This window comes from Rhodnius prolixus, unplaced genomic scaffold (assembly GCF_049639745.1).
Source record: "Rhodnius prolixus isolate KJV_2025 unplaced genomic scaffold, Rpr scaffold_27, whole genome shotgun sequence".
NCBI lineage: Eukaryota > Metazoa > Arthropoda > Insecta > Hemiptera > Reduviidae > Rhodnius > Rhodnius prolixus.
In genome coordinates this window covers 493,510-512,395 of record NW_027411607.1, presented here as the reverse complement: position 1 = coordinate 512,395, position 18,886 = coordinate 493,510, and the positions used below count along the sequence as shown (strand labels likewise).

General features: G+C 41.0%; 1 protein-coding gene across 1 annotated transcript; it reads left to right on the top strand.

Moving 5' to 3' along the window:
• Positions 1 to 1,685: 1,685 nt before the first annotated feature.
• Positions 1,686 to 3,176, top strand: LOC141455139 (uncharacterized). The gene has a single exon (XM_074129996.1). It carries the CDS (start codon positions 1,686 to 1,688, stop codon positions 3,174 to 3,176), a length of 1,491 nt encoding a protein of 496 aa, XP_073986097.1.
• Positions 3,177 to 18,886: the final 15,710 nt, after the last annotated feature.

Sequence of the window (18,886 nt, the reverse complement as noted above, 5' to 3'; positions counted from 1 at the left end):
TGTGTCAAGGTTCTCCTGTCACAGTGACGGACGAGTCTATTATCGAATTAGCCCGACGGCAACTTCGAGAATTGGTCATTCCCAATATAACCCCTTTTAATGGAGATGTCCTGCAATACAAAAGTTTCAAATCGACCTTCACGTCTGAGGTCCACAAGTTGTCCCTGTCTGCCGCCAAGCGGCTTGACGCCCTCAGATCCTCCTTGAGGGGCCCCACATTATCCATCATACAGAACGCTCAGTCCTCCGAGGAAGGCTATGCCTACGCGTGGGTAATACTCGATTCCAGATATGAGGGTAAGCTGCGCATCGCCAGTGCCATCATGGAGACATTCCTGCAGTTCCCTGGTGAGGACCCTAGCATTGACAGCTGTTTAGCATGGCTGTCACGCCGACAGATCATGTTAGATCAATGCGAGATTCCGCATCCCCTGGACTTCCTACTTTGTCATGTCACTCTCTCCGTCCTCTCCCCTGCCCTTCAAGAGGAATTTAGGAAGAAATATTTAGGATCCTTTGATTCACTTCCTACCAGTTCTCAGGTCCTAGATTTTTAAAGGACCAGGAAGACAGGTTCTCGCCAAAATTAACCTTTAGTCAATTCTTGTCCAACCCTGTTGTACAGCCCGCTCCTAGACACAGGTCTCCTTCTCTTTCCCCTTTACCTCAACCTCGTCCTGCTTCTCCCGTTCAGGGGATCCAGGTGGAGGCGCTCTCTTCTCCCAAACAGTTAAAAGGGTACACACCCAAATCGGTACGTTTCGTTCCCCGCCCCCCAAGGAGGCCTTTATCATCCTCATTACCATCTCCAGTTCATCCGCCGACTCCTTCCACCTCTCGTGCCCCAGTTTCCTCAACCTCTACGTCTCTCCAATGCTACGTGTGCGGGAATTCGCACTGTATGTCGAAGTCTGCTGACTACTTGAACATGTCAGTCACTGACAGGTGGAGCTTAGTGGTGAATAAAAATTTGTGCGTCAATTGTCTTTCCGCCAACCACTCCGTGGCTCGATGTCCTTGCCAGGTCGGATGCGCAAAATGCCACGGGGAACACCACACTTCTCTACACCCCCTCCACCTTCCACGAGTTTGAGTCAGAGAAGAGCACGTGCGGTTGACATTCCGCCACTAAAGTCCCTGCAGACCCATCGGCCCCCAAAATCTAGAGTTCTAATGAAAAGGGCGCCTTCCCCGGGCCTCCCTGATTCTCCTCCCCCGTTTCCTCGGCGTTCCCTTCTTCCCCCCAGCTCTTCCGAATCTCACTTGTCTTTAGGCCAAGCTAGGGACTCTGAGTCTCGCCCTACGTCATCATCCTCCTCAGATAGTCTGCCCCCCGTACTTCCTATCATTTATTTTGGCCGCCACCCAGCACCATCCCCACAGCCAGAACTATAGGTTCTTGGCAGGCGCGATACCCCTTCATTGTCCAATTTCGTCTTCTGCCGTCGCAGATACTGTCGTCTATGTCATGCGAAGAAATCCTTACGGAAATCAATTGTTAAGTCCTTCCCATCAGACATGTCAGTCTCCCCCACTGCCCTGATGCATCTTCTTGGAGGGGATGGCCAGTGGTATCGCGCTCGTGCCCTGCTGGATTCAGGCAGTGAGATCAACTTAATGACTAAAGCTTTTGCCAAGGAAAGCAAATTGACTTATAACCCCAGGCCCTTAATGTGTCAAGTGTAATGTCCTGCCCTGAGGAATTGGAGGCTAAATTTTCCAAGCTGTATACGCTGCAGAATGTAGTGGCCTGGTGCCTGCGATTTGCACACAATACTAGAAATCCAGTATATCGGATGTCAGGTCCATTGAATGTAAAGGAACGCAGTGAAGCCCTGCGAGTTCTAATTGTCCGAGCCCAGCAGCACTCGCTTACTGAGGAAATTGAAGACGCTCAGTCCCCCCGGCCTAGACTGCGCCTAGTCAAAACCTTAGGCTTATTTTTGCACCCTGATGGCGTGTTGGGAGTTGGAGGGAGATTAAGACTGCCCGACATCCCTGAATCGCAGAAGCACCCTGCCTTGTTGCCCTCGCAACACCCCCTTACTTCCTTGATTATACAGGTAGCCCACATCTCCAATCTTCATGTAGGCCCTACTGCCACCCACGCTTTTCTTCGAAACCGATACTGGATTACTAATGGAAAAAATGTGGTTCGACGGCAGTTGTCATCTTGTAATAAATGTTTTAGCATTAAACCATCACCTTTCAACCCCATCATGGGGCAACTGCCTGAAGGAAGAGCCAGTGCTTCACCACCCTTCACGACTACGGGCATTGACTACGCAGACCCCTTCAGTGTGAAAATTGCGTCACTACGTTCCGCCAAGGTCCTCCAATGCTACCTCGCCATCTTCATCTGTTTTTCGACCAAGGCCATTCATTTAGAATTGGTTACCGACCTCACTACTCAGGCTTTTCTGGCTGCCTTGAATCGTTTCATCGCTAGGCGCGGCGTGCCCAGCCATATATGGTCAGACAATGGCACAAATTTCGTAGGTGCGACCAGAAAACTTAAGGAGATATCTGCCCTGCTGAATGATAGTCAGACACAGGAGGCCATATTAAGAGAGTCCGGCAGGAGAGGTGTGGAATGGCATTTCATACCACCTAGAGCGCCACACTTTGTAGGCTTATGGGAGGCCGCTGTCAAGTCTACAAAGCGCTTGCTAAAGGTGACCCTGGGCCTACAAGAACCAACCATGGAGTGTTTACTCACAATTATCTGCCAAGTGGAGGCCATCTTAAATTCCCGGCCACTCACAACCGTTTCATCTTCGCCAGATGATTTACAAGTGCTGACGCCAGGTCACTTTCTTATTATGCGGCCAATGACTGCCCTTCCTACCGACGGTTCATTAACTCCCCGCACAGCGCTTCGCTCCAAGTGGACCATGGCACAATTTACAGTCAACCAGTTCTGGAAGAGGTGGCACAAGGAGTACCTCCTTGAGCAGCAAGCCATGCTCAAGTGGCATTCACCGTCCTTCCCAGCGGCAGAAGGACAAGTGGTGGCCATTATGGACGACAACCTTCCTCCGTTGCAGTGGTCCTTAGGCCGGATCACCAAACTGCATTATGGCCGAGATAACGTGGCCAGGGTGGCCGAGGTGAAGACGGCGTCCGGAGTTATCAGCCGCCCTGTCAGGAAGCTGGGCCCTCTCCCAAATCAGTAAGTGGGACTCTGGCGAGTCCACTGCGGGGGAGGATGTTGGATCCTCGCAAGGCGGTGCGGCCCCCCTTGTGGGAAATTTAGGTTGATGCAGTGGAGAGTTGGCTGCATTGGAGGTCTGGAAGGAGAAAGGGACTGCGTACATGACCAAGCTCAGGCAGTTGTCCCTGACTTCACAAGGAAGTGAGAAGTGTCGTTCTGGTCAAGTGTAATTCTTTGTCTAGCGTCATTGCGCCAAGTTTGTTTTGTTTTCTACAAATTGTCAATGTGTTTTTGGTCTAACCAGCGTAGTCTGCCTGGAGTTAATATATTAATACAAGTATCAGTGGAGAATAACTCCCTTTCTGACATTATTGTCATTTATGTTGTGTTGGCATATAATTGCCCCCTCAATTGTAAAGGCCTTAATTCTGTAAGTGAAAAACATTGTACGTACCTATTTGTACTCCCATGTGGAGAGATTTCCCTTGTCGCCAGGCAAGAAAATTCTAAAGTTGTTCGCATTAACATTCCCTCCGTCAGGAAGGATAAACTGTGTAGTTGTCAATTGCATGTTGTCTAGCCAATTGGTATTGTATTATCAATAAATAATTGTTATTTTTTGTAAGGCTTTGGCGAAGGTATTTTGGGTGGCTGTGGCGTCCACCACATTTTATTTCCCCTCCTTTCAATACAACATAATTAGACTAAACTGCTCTCCCACATTTCGTCCTCGCCTTGGACATTTCATTTAGCCCTCTTTCGAATATTTTTCAGTGTTCACATCGTGTCTTGCTTTTTTAATTTTTCTATTTGTTGTAGGTCACTTCAATGAGAATATTTTGGCAGAACAATAGTTTAATATCTTCTGCAAATTCTGTCAAATTTTAAAAAATATTTACCGAGTGGTTACGAGCTATTAATGAAAACATTTTTACATTAACTTTAAAATTACTCAATAATAGTGTCTACATAGTCAGTGATGGGGGAAGCTAAGATACTGTGCACTTTACTATCTCTGTCTAACGGAATGTACATTGGAACATAAACATTTACAAACTCTTTTGTAAGTAACTTTTTGATTATTATTGATACACACTGGGATATGAACATTTAACAGCTGATAATAATAAATGATATAGGCGGCTCCTATTAAAATTAATTTAATATTTTTATCACCATTTAATATTTTTATCAGATATGTCTTCCCCATTGACACTGAATGATATTGCCAATTTAATTAAAGGCCTTCAGGGTGAGATTCGTCAAAATAACGAGCAATTTAAATTTTATAAAGAACAGTTAGAATATTCGAAGAAAAGAATCTCTGCTCTTGAATGCGCCAATGTAGATATAATTAAAGCAATTGACGAATTTGAGCAATCTAATAAAAAATTCAATGATTTTTATAGAAAGAATAATTTGATTATGTTTAATATTGTAACGAAGTTGACCTGGGCGGAGAAGAAAGGCCTAGATTGTTCTAGAGGTTGAACGACCAAAGTCAGTAACAGGCCGCCACTGCATAAACAAAAGGGGCGGTATCTACTTTTGGCAGAAAAGAAAGGCCTAGATTGTTCTAGGGGTTAAGCGACTAAAGCCGGTAACAGGCCACCACTGTGTAGACAAAAGGGCCGGTCTTTATTGAACTAGAAAGGAAAGGGCTAGATTGTTCAAGGAGTTAGTGACCTGTGTAAAAGCCAGCTAAGAGAAAGGCCTCAGTTGGGGTGGTGGCATATGTGTTTCCCAGCCTGTGATTGACAGGTGAGAGGGAGACAGACGGAGTTGGAGAGAGACGGAGAATGGGAGGAGGCGGCTCACAGCTGAGGTGGTGGCAGTATGTTTTCTCCAGCCAATGAACATCAGGAGGGCGTGGAAACTTATGCTCAGAGAGTTGGAGGAGGGCAGTCCCAGTTGGAGGGAGGCACGCAGTTAAAAGGAGGCCGACACAGCTGGAGAAGTCAGTTATCAATTAAGTTTTCAATTGAGTTTTCAATTAAGTTTTCAATTGAGTTTTCAATTAAGTTTCAATCATAGTGTTAATCGAGTTTCAAGCAAGTTTTAAGGAGTTATTAGAGTTTATAGTTATTAGTCAAGTTTATGAGTTAGTCTTGGAGAGTCAGTGCTGCGGAGTGCTTCAGTGGTAGCTAGTTGGGCAATTAGTCAGTTGATGAGTAGAGCTGTGTTAGTGTAGCTGAGACTAGTGCAATTCGGTGCAGTGCGGACCAGTGGTCAGTCGGGGAACAGTTTTGTGGCGTTACGAAGTGAATAAGTAACAGTAAACTGTTGTGACTGTTGTAAATGGTGACTGTAATGAATAGCGTTAGTTGCTAGTAAATGTTAATGTTAGTTAATGTTAATGTGTGAATAAATCAGGTTATTACTTACAACTTTAGCGAGTTTTATTATTTAATCAAACCCACATATTTAATAACTAGTGGCAGGCACTAGTTGTGTAAGTAAAGTTTTTTTTTTTAGAAAAACTTTACATTGGTGTCAGAAGTGGGATATAGTAAAACTGCTAGACGAGTAAGTGTTGATTTTATTAGATCGGGTAAATTGCTGGAAGTTCTAGAAAACCGACGAGTGTTGTATGCCCGTGAGTACTAAGAAGCCCAGCATGGAAGAGTTAATAGCAATGATGAAGGAGATAAAAGAAGATCATAGGAAGTGGAAAGACGAAATGAGAGAAGATATGAGAAACTGGCGGAACGAGATGAAAACAGGCCATGACGGAATAAAAGGTGAAATAAAAAGAGAAGTAAACGACATACCTGAAGGAATAAAGGCCGGATCAAACAAGGGCCAAGAAGCAAAGAACGTACAAGAGGAACATGAAGGAAGTAAGGATGATGCAGATAGCAGGTCAGACTTAGAAGGTGACCAGTTTAAACGAGGACGTAGCCATGTAGAAGTTCAGAAAGCTGCGTGGGAAGAAGAAAGAATTGAAAACTGCAACGGACAGGAAGAGCAAGACCAAGGTAAGGGAACTATTGTTAAACCAGGAGTGGAATGTAGCACTGAAGCGACCAGGGAGGAACAACTCCAGGGTGAGAACATTGTGTCTGTGCTCAAATGTCAGGAAGAACCAGCCCGGAAAAGGGTGGACAGCAAAGAAGAGGGGAAACGGGTAATCCTGCTAGCATCGAGAAAGGAAGAGGAGCTATCAGCGGAAATTCACGGAGGTATCGCCGGGAGTCACTTTGGAGTGAAGAGGGCATGGGCCAAGCGGAAGCAGCGGTTCTCTTGGGTAGGCTACCAGGAAGATGGTGCAGACTGGGCTAGTCGGTGCACCGAGTGGGTAGCAAGGAAGGGACCCAGCCGCGAAACCCATGGTGCCCTGAGGCAATACAAGGTTGGAGTTCCGTGCAAGAGGATAGCCATTGATATGGCAGGACCTTCTCCTGATTACAGACGAAGAATGCGCTGTAACCTGTTTACGAGGGACCACTTCAGTAAGTGGGCAGGGGCCCACGGCGTAGCAGATCAGGACGCGTCAACGGCAGCTGCAGCATCGACGGTCTACCAGATCCTCGGCGTCAGGAGGACAAGGACGACGCCGCTACACCCTCACTCTGACGGCATGGTAGAGCGAAGCATCAGGACCCTAGAAGGCCATCAGAGGTCTTTGGGGAATGAACATCCGGGGGACTGGGATGAACATACGCCTCCCCTAAAGATGGCGAACCGATCAGCAGTTCCAGAGACCACAGAGCGAATGCTTGCAAGCATTGTGTTTGGCTGGGAGTTTCGACGACCCAGTGACGTTTTAATTGGCAGCCTAGGAACGGACGAAGTGGACGTGGATAGCTGTGCTGCGGACCTTTGCCATAAGTGGAGAGCCGCACGTAGACAGGTACACGATAGAATGAAACAGGAGGGTGGCCGGACGAGGACTTTGTATGGCAGGCAGGCCATCGGAAGAACGTTCCAGAGAGGTGGGAAAGTTTGGTCGTACAAGCGTGTCCGCAAAAAGGGAAAACCTCCTAAGTTGCTGGGTAGGATCTTACACCACTGTCTCACGGCTCAACGACCTGGTGTAACGGATTCAACGCACGCCCAGATCCAAGATGAAGGTGGTACACTTGGACCGATTGCTGCCCTACATCACGAAGGAGACTTCTGTTCGGGACGAACAGTTCTAAGAGGGGAGCAGTGTAACGAAGTTGACCTGGGCGGAGAAGAAAGGCCTAGATTGTTCTAGAGGTTGAACGACCAAAGTCAGTAACAGGCCGCCACTGCATAAACAAAAGGGGCGGTATCTACTTTTGGCAGAAAAGAAAGGCCTAGATTGTTCTAGGGGTTAAGCGACTAAAGCCGGTAACAGGCCACCACTGTGTAGACAAAAGGGCCGGTCTTTATTGAACTAGAAAGGAAAGGGCTAGATTGTTCAAGGAGTTAGTGACCTGTGTAAAAGCCAGCTAAGAGAAAGGCCTCAGTTGGGGTGGTGGCATATGTGTTTCCCAGCCTGTGATTGACAGGTGAGAGGGAGACAGACGGAGTTGGAGAGAGACGGAGAATGGGAGGAGGCGGCTCACAGCTGAGGTGGTGGCAGTATGTTTTCTCCAGCCAATGAACATCAGGAGGGCGTGGAAACTTATGCTCAGAGAGTTGGAGGAGGGCAGTCCCAGTTGGAGGGAGGCACGCAGTTAAAAGGAGGCCGACACAGCTGGAGAAGTCAGTTATCAATTAAGTTTTCAATTAAGTTTTCAATTGAGTTTTCAATTAAGTTTCAATCATAGTGTTAATCGAGTTTCAAGCAAGTTTTAAGGAGTTATTAGAGTTTATAGTTATTAGTCAAGTTTATGAGTTAGTCTTGGAGAGTCAGTGCTGCGGAGTGCTTCAGTGGTAGCTAGTTGGGCAATTAGTCAGTTGATGAGTAGAGCTGTGTTAGTGTAGCTGAGACTAGTGCAATTCGGTGCAGTGCGGACCAGTGGTCAGTCGGGGAACAGTTTTGTGGCGTTACGAAGTGAATAAGTAACAGTAAACTGTTGTGACTGTTGTAAATGGTGACTGTAATGAATAGCGTTAGTTGCTAGTAAATGTTAATGTTAGTTAATGTTAATGTGTGAATAAATCAGGTTATTACTTACAACTTTAGCGAGTTTTATTATTTAATCAAACCCACATATTTAATAACTAGTGGCAGGCACTAGTTGTGTAAGTAAAGTTTTTTTTTTTAGAAAAACTTTACAATATATTTGAATCGCCAGATGAAACTATTTCAGACCTGATTAAAGCAGTTATAGAAGTGTTTTCATCAAAAATTAATATTTTACTAGAACCACGAGATATCGATTCAGCCTTTCGATTGGGAAAAATGAAAGGGAATAGACCTATTTTAATTAAATTTCAATGTTTTTGGCAGTAAATTGAAATTTTAAGAGCCTCCAGGAATCTTAAGGAGTCTAACATAAGAATCTCAGATGATTATTTAGCTGATGTTAGAGAAAGAAGGAAAAAATTAATTCCTTATCTGATAAAAACTCGGCAAGAAAATCATATGGCAATTTTGAGAAAAGATAAACTAATATATAATGGGCATCAAATTTCTCTGGACAAATGTGAAAATTTATTTAGAATTAATAAAGGAGCAGAAGAAATTGCAGAAGTGGAAAAATTAAGGAATGATATTCAGATGAAAGAAGGAAAGTTGTTACAGGAGGGAAGTGATCACCCAGATAACAAAATATGCAAAGAAACTAGGGAACCTGAGGAACTGGGCAATGATACTTCCTCTGGGAACAAGAATAAAAACGAACAAAATATTGCAGTAGATTTAGTGCAAGCGGCTACTTGTTCAAAGGAAGATAATTCTAATGTCATCACTCCAAGAAGAAATAAGAGGAAGGGTCTACCTAGAAGCTCGCCCTTGAGAAAGGTCAACTCCATAGAGTCCTTTATTAGGCGATTTGGAACGAAATCTAAACTAGAGGAGAAGCAAGAGAAACTGGATGGCTCCAACACCTCATAGCAACGAAAGTGTTCAGATAGTGCTGTTTGTCTAGGTTGTGATGTGCGTGATAGTGATAACGGAAATTTTAAAATTTGTTTTTGGAATGTAAATGGTTTTCAGAATTTGTTTAATTTAGATATCAATGAGCAATATTTGTTTAGTCAGTATCATGTAATATGTCTAGTTGAGACATGGGTCATGTCCACAGAGGTGAATCTGCCTAATTATCTAAACGAATTTAATTTATATATGAGCAGAGCTGTGAGGGAAAAATCCAGAGGCCGCGCAAGCAGCGGTTTGATGGTACTGGTGAGGAAATCTATTAGTGATGTTGAAATCATTGAAAATTCTAATCTGTATATTGTTATAAAATTTTCATTAGGGAAAGAAGTAGTAATTTTGGGTAATGTTTATTTGCCTCCCAGTGCCGATACAGATTATTGCATTGAGTCTGTGGATCATCTTCTCTTTGATATAGAAACTAAATACCCTAATTGCTGTTATAAAATAATTGGTGGGGACTTCAATTCTAGAATCGGCAATTTAAACTCCTTTGACGAGGAATTATTTGAAGGCCTTGCCTTATGTGGCGAAAGATGTGCCTCAGATGGGAAAGTTAACGCTCGAGGTAAATTGCTGGTTGAAATGATGGAATCATATGGAATGTTTGTAACGAACGGCAGGAGCCCATCTGATTCTCCTGGAAACTTTACATACATCAGCCGAAGTGGTTGTAGTATAATTGATCTTGTCTGGACAAATTTGCACACTCTAAGTTCTATTATTGATTTCTCTGTGGTAAACTCATCTCTACATTCAAATCATTTATTGTGTTTAGTGTCAATAAACCTTAATAATACTTTAAATCAGTCTAAACAATATAAAGTAAATAAATAAAATGAAATTATCAAATGGAATAGTAGCAAATTATATTTGTTTCAGAATAGTTTATGCTGTAATAATCTTTATTTTAATAGTCAAAATGTTGAAGATTTAAATAATAATTTATTGGTAGCAATTTATAAAGCTGCAATGAACAGCGGTATGTTAATAAAGAGGCGCTCTAATGACAGCCAGATTCAGTACTCTAATAAGCCTTGGTTCAGTGGAGAACTTAATGACCTAAAGAAAATTGTAAAAAATAAATATAAATTATTCAAACGCGATCCAAGCAACTCCGACTTATTGGAGGGTTACCTGTTATCTAGGAAATCATATAAAAATTTAATATTTAAAAAGAAGAATAGTTATATTCAAAACATATCTAAATTTTCTAATGTTAAAAATAGCTCGGATTTTTGGAAAACTGTCAAATATTTTAGTGTGAAGTCATTAAAAACAAACTGTATCAATATTGCCACATGGAATGGTTTTTTAAAGGCTACCTACCCCCATAGAATTAGTACATGTAATGAATTTTATTCTGTTAGTGACCCTTTCTTAGATCGGAATATTTATTTAGCTGAACTGCAAGTAGCATTAAAATTTTGTAAAAATAGTAAATCTCCAGGTACAGATAAAGTTCCAAATGAAATCTTTAAGCATTTACCTCCAGAGTGGGAACATTATTTATTAAATATGTTCAACACTATATTAGAGTGCGAATAAGTTCCCAAATTATGGTCAAAAATTAAAATGACTATGTTATATAAAAAAGGAGATATTCGGGAGCCAGAAAATTATAGAGGGATAGCTCTAATTAATACGGTTTGTAAATTATTTACTGATTTTGTGTCTAGAAGGATATATGACTGGGCAGAAGCAAACCACTTGCTACCTGAAGAACAAGCTGGATTTAGAAGAGGTAGGAGTTGTTTGGATCACTTATATACACTCTATTCAATGATAAACATACATACAAGACTTAAAAAAAGTTATCTTCTAGCAATATTTATTGATTTTAAAAAAGCGTTCGATAGTGTGAATCAGGAAAAATTTTGGGTTGAGTGGTAAATTAATAAGAATTATAAAAAATATGTACGATAGCGCTTGTCTTTTCTTGGAGGAGAACTGTGAGAGCACTGATTATATAGAAATTAGTCAGGGTGTTTTAAAGGGCGATTGTTTAGTCCACTCCTCTTCATACTCTATATCAGTGATATTGTAGATTTCTTTGTAAAACATGGTCATATCGGATTAAATATCAATAATAAGAAAGAATTAATGATGCTGCTTTTTGCTGACGATTTACTGATATTTGGAGAATCCTGGGTTGATGCAATCAAAAAAATCAGTACATTAAAAAAATACTGTGCATACAATTCTATCACACTTAATTTAGAAAAGACTAAAATAATACCTTTTTCTAAATCAAATAAATTAAAAAACTTGAAAAAAATTATGTGGAATGATAAGCATCTCGATACTGTTAAAAAATATACATATCTAGGTGTCCCATTTACTTTCAATTCTAAATTTAAATTCGCGGCAAACCACTTTGTTAGCAAGTCGACGCCACAGGTGGGCAAAGTATTAAGCATCTTAGCTAAGGGTAAATCCAATTCTTGGGAGACTAAAGTAAAATTATTGGATGCCATAGTTTCATCTTCCCTTCTTTATGGGTCAGAAGTTTGGGCATTTAGGTATTTATACGTAGTGGAAAGAACGCAAGTCAAATTTTTTAAGCAACTGATGGGTTGGGCTAAAAATACTCCGGATTATTTAGTGCGTTTGGAATCTAGTAGACCTCCCTTGAGTGTGCAAGTGCTTAAGAGAACTCTGAACCATTGGCTGAGGTTATTGAAAATGAGTGAAGATAGGCTGCCAAGAATTTGTTTCCTCAGGTTGAGAGAACTACATAATTCAGGGTATAATAAAGATGAGTGGAACTGGTTCACACAGCTTTCTCAGTGGCTAAGTATCATTGGGGAGTCAGATATTATTCACTCTGATAGTGTGGAGTATATTACAAAGAATATCCCTGATTTAATTGAGAAGTGGACTAACCATGCGATCTCATTGGATGTGGAGAGAGCTATACATTCCGGTTATAGTCACATTTACAGAGAAATAAGTTTGTTAGGAATTCCAGAGGAATATATTCACTATACATGTGCTATAGACAAACTCAGGGTGCTTAGTCAATTAAGAGTTTCTAGTGAAGATTTTTAAGAATAAGAAATAGAAATGGATACATCGAGACAAGCTCTACCTGTACACTCTGTAATTTGAACTGTAAAGAGAGTCTGGAACACATCCTCTTGGTCTGTCCAATATATTCATCTCTTAGACAGCATCATTTATCTGAATATATGTTTAGTGTAGATAATTACACTTTGACTGCTATACTCTCAATCTGCTCAATCCGACAGTTAAACAGAGTGTACCAATATATATAGAAGTACTCAAGTTAAGATCTTTCATAATAAACGAATAATAGTACAATAATAATGATAATAATTGAAAATTTTGATTGAGCTTTAATTACTACCGTTTAAATCTAATTCAAAAGATAAATTAATTTTGAATCCTCTTCAATGTATACAGTCCGAATATGAAGGTAATATTTTAAGTTTAGTCGGAATTAATTTATTTATTTTTATTTTATTTATTTCTATTTTATTTACTTTGTCATGTCAAGTCGTGAGTTTAGTTCAGTATTTTATTATTATTTGTCTTATTTATTTAATTAATTATTATTTAATTTTTTTGTCATTAGATATTTTTTATTTATGTATAATTTATTTTTGTAACTGAGTAATTAATTTTATTTGTTTACTAAACACTACCAGATTGTTAATGGAAATTAACACACAAACAGAACCCCCTGTAATATGTAAATACATAAAATACAGTATTTTTATCTATCTATCTTATTTATGGCTAAATACAAACCCATCAGCCGCTGTTGTATGCTGTAGGTTAGTTACTTTAGTTGACGTAGAGATGCTAGTGTCAGTATGTTAGTATAGTTATTCTTTAATAACATCATAATTTAGAGGCATAAACGATGAAAGTTGCTGAATCGTTGGCACAAACTAAGCCCAAACGTATAGTAAAATGAAATTTGGAAAAACTAAAAACAAAAAGTGGCTATAACAAATTGACATGCGAATATCTCGCTTAATAATGCAGGAAAAACGAGGAAAATCGGTGAATAACCGGCACAAACGATGACAAAGACATTCCCCCCCAAAAAAAAAATTAGAAGAAACTAAAAAAAAAAATATCATCAATTTTACTCATATTAAGTTGACACGCGAATGAGGCAAAAACGATTATATTTGGCGAATCATTGGCAGAAACGACGCTAAAAAGATAGGCAAAAAAACTTTGAAAAAGGTCAAAAAACAAAGCAGCATATCAATTTTACTCAAAATAAGTTGTCAAGCAAATATCTCGCATACTAATGCGGCACGAACCTTTAAATTTTTTGAGTGGCCGGCACAAATGAATGGTTTAAAGAAACGTTCAAAAAATTTAAAAAATAAAAAGTGGCCAGACCAACTTGACATTCAAATACCTCGCTTAATAAAGCAGCATATACGACGAAATATGGTGAAACGCCGGCACGAACGAAACCCAAACAAATGGCAAAAAGAAATCTTGAAAAAACTCAAAAATAACTAGTGGCGTGCGAATATCTCGCATAATAATGCGGCACAAACGATGAAATTTGGTGAATGGCCGGCGCAAACGAATGGTAAAAAATAATCTTCAAGTAACTCAAAAATAAAAAGTGCTCAGACCAAATTGACATGCGAATATCTCGCTCAATATTGCGGCACATACGTTGAAATTTAGCGAATCACTGGCACAAACGGGGCCAAACTAATGGCCAAAAAAAAATTTCGAAAAATTTCTAAAAAAAAATAATAACCGGCACAAACGATGACAAAGACATTGCCAAAAAAAAAATAAATTTAGAAAAAAACTAAAAAAAAGTTATATCAACTTTATTAAAACTGTCCGGTAGGACAGTTGTATAAAGGTTGATCATCAAAATCTACACGAAAAAGCGTAACGCTGAAAAACACCCAACTTTGGATTTTTTTTTCTCTTTTTCTATAAAAGATAAAATTCCCAAATTTTCTTTAAAATATAGTGCAAATCCTCCTTTATAACTGTAATTTTTTCTTAATAACATAGATTTATTAGTTTTCGAGAAAAACAATGTGAAAATTGCGCAAAAACAACATTTTCAAAAATTGTTGTTCTTGTTGTGGCTGTTGTTGTTGTTGTTGTTGTTACCTTTTTTGTAAACTGCGTAGCGCCTAAACGCGCGAACCGATTTTCATGAATGAGGTGTCATTCAATTCAGAATTTTATGTAGATGTGCCTTTTGGGGGTCTCGATGCCGTACATCGAATGAGAGAGGAGTAAGCCCTCTTTATGTAAGGCCCCTTCCAAAATTATTATTACTAATTACTCTTTAAATCTTGGCCTGATTTTGATAAAATTTGGTAGGATGTTAGGGTTAAGGCTCCCCTTTGTAACAATAAAGTGACGGTCTGCTCTTACACTTGTTAAGGGGAAGTATAGCAATCGTTTCAAATTATCAACGCGTGAACCGATTTTCATGAATGAAGTGTCATATTATTCAAAATTTTACGTAGATTTGCATTTTAGAGGTCTCGACGCTGTGCATATTTGGGAGGGGAGTTCACCCAATGTATGTAAGGCCCCCTCTAATATTATTATTACTGATAACTCTGTAAATCTTAGCTCGAATTGATAAAATTTGGGAGGATGAAAGGGTTGGGGCTCCCCTGCATAACAGTAAAGCGATGGTCTGCTCTTACATTATTATATTATATATGCGTTGTAGTTTTATTTTTTATATGTGACTAAACTAACTGACGGACTAAGTCCGCCAAGCCGGTCCCAAGCCCAGGTGAGAAAGGATGAGGGGTCCGTCGGAGTTACTTATGTTTCAGGATCTAAAGGCTAACTATACGCAGAGCCAGGAGAGGGAGGATATATTCATAAATGTTTATGCTGTGTAAATATGCTATTGTTTGCAACCCTCTATAAAACTATAAATAAATCTATCCAAAAGGTACAAAAATCTCCTTAACAAAAACTTACAGTTTAAAATGTTAAGTATAAGGGTTGATTAAACGCCAAAATGCACATAAATCAGCAAGTATCCAACATTTCATTCATACTTCATTAATATTTAAGTAATTTTACTGCTTAAACTTTTATAATATTTTTTAGAATTTATTAGATGTCGCAGACCCTTATGCTGGCCACTTCATTCATAATATTTTTTTATTATAATTATGATAAAATGAGTGATGAATTTTTCTGAGTAGTCACATATACATGCATGTTAAAGTAGAAAAAAACAAAGTTAGAGTCGGCCACTTTTTAAATTTCAATCACGGAGGATTTAATACAATATTTCAGTCTTGAATTCGTCTTACCTGTAATTAACAGTTTGATTATTATAAATAACTAGATATTACAGTCAATCTACAGTGCTACTTGAACATATTGTAAAGTTTTTCTTGTCCTTTTACTAAGAAAGAACTTTACTTACACAACTAATGCCTGCCACTAGTTATTAAATAATATGTGGGTTTGATAAATAATAAAACTCGCTTAAGTTGTAAGTAATAACCTGATTTATTAACACATTACCTTTACTCACATTAACATTTACTAGCAACTAACGCTATTCATTACAGTTACCATTTACAAGTCACAACAGTTTTCTGTTACTTACTCACTACGTAACGCCACAAAACTGTTCCCCGACTGACCACTGGTCCGCACTGCACCGAATTGCACTAGTCTCTGCTACACAAACAAAGCTCTACTCACTAACTGACTAACCGCCTGACTAGCTACCACTGAAGCACTCCGCAACACTGACTCTCTCAAACTGTCACTTCCAAAATGTCTCTCCAAACCAACGTCTCTCCAAGACTCACTCAAAACTAACTGATTAAAACTGATTAACAACTCGTTAAGAACTCTAAAAACTCCTTAAAACTGACTTCTCCAGCTGTGTCTGCCTCCTTTTAACTGCGTGCCTCCCTCCAACTGGGATTGCCCTCCTCCAACTCTCTGAGCATAAGTTTCCACGCCCTCCTGACGTTCATTGGTTGGAGAAAACATACTGCCACCACCTCAGCTGGGGCCGCCCTCCTCCTACTTTCTCTCTCGCTCCTACCTGTCAATCACTGGCTGCGAAAACACATATGCCACCACCCCAACTGAGGCCGTTCTCTTAGCTGGCTTTTACACAGGTCACTAACTCCTTGAACAATCTAGCCCTTTCCTTTCTAGTTCAGATAGAGACCGGCCCTTTTGTCTACACAGTAGTGGCCAGATACCGACTTTGGTCGCTTAACCCCTAGAACAATCTAGGCCTTTCTTCTCTGCCACAGGTAGATACCGCCCTTTTGTTAATGCAGTGGCGGCCTGTTACTGACTTTGATCGCTCAACCCCTAGAACAATCTTGGCCTTTCTTCTATGCCCAGGTCAACTTCGTTACACTGCCCCTTCTTAGAACTGTTCGTCCCGAAAAGAAGTCTCCTTCGTGATGTAGGGCAGCAATCGGTCCAAGTGTACCAACACCTTCATCTTGGATCTGGGCGTGCGTTGATTCTCGAACACCAGGTTGTTGAGCAGTGAGACAGTGGTGTAAGATCCTAAAGGATCTTAGGAGGTTTTCCCTTTTTGCGGACACGTTTAAACGCCCAAACTTTCTGGCCTCTCCGGAACGTTCTTCCGATGACCTGCCAGTCATAAAACGTCCTCGTCCGGTCACTGTCCAGTCTTTTCCTGTCGCGTACCTTTCCACGTACAGCTCTCAACTTACGGCGAAGTTCCGCAGTACAGGTATCCCCGTCCGATTCGTCCGTCTTTAGGCTGTCAAATAAAATGTCACTTGGTAGTCGACGCTCCCTGCCAAACACAATGCTTGCAAGCATTCGCTCTGTGGTCTCTGGAACTGTTGAACGGTACGCCATCATTATAGGGGGTGTATGTACATCCCAATTCTCCTGATGTTTATTCCCCAAAGACCTCTGATGGCCTTCTAGGGTCCTGTTGATTCGCTCCAATGGCGTCGTCCGTGTTCTCCTGATGCCGACGATCTGGTAGGCCGCCGATGCTGCAGCTGCCGTTGACGCATCCTGATCTGCTACGACGTGGGCCTCTGTCCACTTACTGAAGTAGTCCACTGCAACCAGATTACAGCGCATTCTTCTTCTGCACTCAGGAGAAGGTCCTGCCATATCGCTGGCTATCCTCTTGCGCGGAGCTCCTGCCTTGTATTGTCTCAGGGCACCATGGGTTTCGCGGCTGGGTCCCTTCCTTGCTGCCAACTCGGTGCACCGACTAGCCCAGTCTGCACCATCTTCTTGGTAGCCTACCCAAGAGAACCGCTGCCTCCGCTTGGCCCATGCCCTCTTCACTCCAAAGTGACTCCCGGTGATACCTCCGTGAATTTCCGATAGCTGCTCTTCCCTTCTCGATCCTGGCAGGATTACTCGATTCTCCTCTTCATTCCTGTCCGCTTCATCCTTAAATTCGAGCAATGACCCAATGTCCTCATCCTGGAGTTGTTCCTCCCTGGTCGCTTCAGGGCCCCATTCCACTCCTGGTTGAACAATGGTTCTCTTACCTCGGTCTCGCTCTTCCTGTCCGCTGTAGTTTTCTATTCTTTCTTTGGCCCACGCAGCTTCTTGAACTTCTACAAGGCTACGTCCTCCTTTAATCTGGTCACATTTACCTCCAGTGTCCGACCTGATTCCTGCGTCGTCCTTGCTGCCTTCGTCTTCTTCTTGTTTGTTGTGTGTTTCGGCCTTCCTTTCTTCTGGTATCTCGTTTTCCCTTTTTATTTCTCCATTTATTTCATCTTTGCCTGTTCTAATCTCGAACCGCCAGTTTTTCAAATCTTCTATCATCTCAATTTGGCCTTTTCTCATGTTTTTCAGACCTTCTACCATCTTATCCTGGCCCTTGTTTGTTTCATCTAGGCGCTTGTTCATCTCATCTTGACCCTGTTTCATTTCCTTTATCAGTGCTATTAATTCATCAATGCTCTGCTTCCTGGCACTCGTCAGTTCTCCACAACTTTCCGGCAATTCACTCGAACTAATCGAATCAACACTTACTCGTTTAGCGGTTTTACTGTATCCCAATTCTGACACCAATGTAAAGTTTTTCTTGTCCTTTTACTAAGAAAGAACTTTACTTACACAACTAATGCCAGCCACTAGTTAATAATAATATGTGGGTTTGATAAATAATAAAACTCGCTAAAGTTGTAAGTAATAACCTGATTTATTAACACATTACCTTTACTCACATTAACATTTACTAGCAACTAACGCTATTCATTACAGTTACCATTTACAACAGTCACAACAGTTTTCTGTTACTTACTCACTACGTAACGCCACAAAACTGTTCCCCGACTGACCACTGGTCCGCACTGCACCGAATTACACTAGTCTCTGCTACACAAACAAAGCTCTACTCACTAACTGACTAACCGCCGGACTAGCTACCACTGAAGCACTCCGCAACACTGACTCTCTCAAACTGTCACTTCCAAAGTGTCTCTCCAAACCAACGGCTCTCCAAGACTCACTCATAACTAACTGATTAAAACTGATTAACAACTCTAATAACTTGTTAAGAACTCTAATAACTCCTTAAAACTGACTTCTCCAGCTCCTTTATCAGTGCTATTAATTCATCCATGTTCTGCTTCCTGGCACTCACGGGCATATAACACTCGTCAGTTCTCCACAACTTTCCGGCAATTCACTCGAACTAACTTCTCCAGTGTCTGCCTCTTTTAAACTGCGTGCCTCCC

Excerpts from the sequence above, each read along its gene's own strand:
- LOC141455139 (XM_074129996.1), top strand. The coding sequence starts at position 1,686 with ATGTCCTGCCCTGAGGAATTGGAGGCTAAATTTTCCAAGCTGTATACG.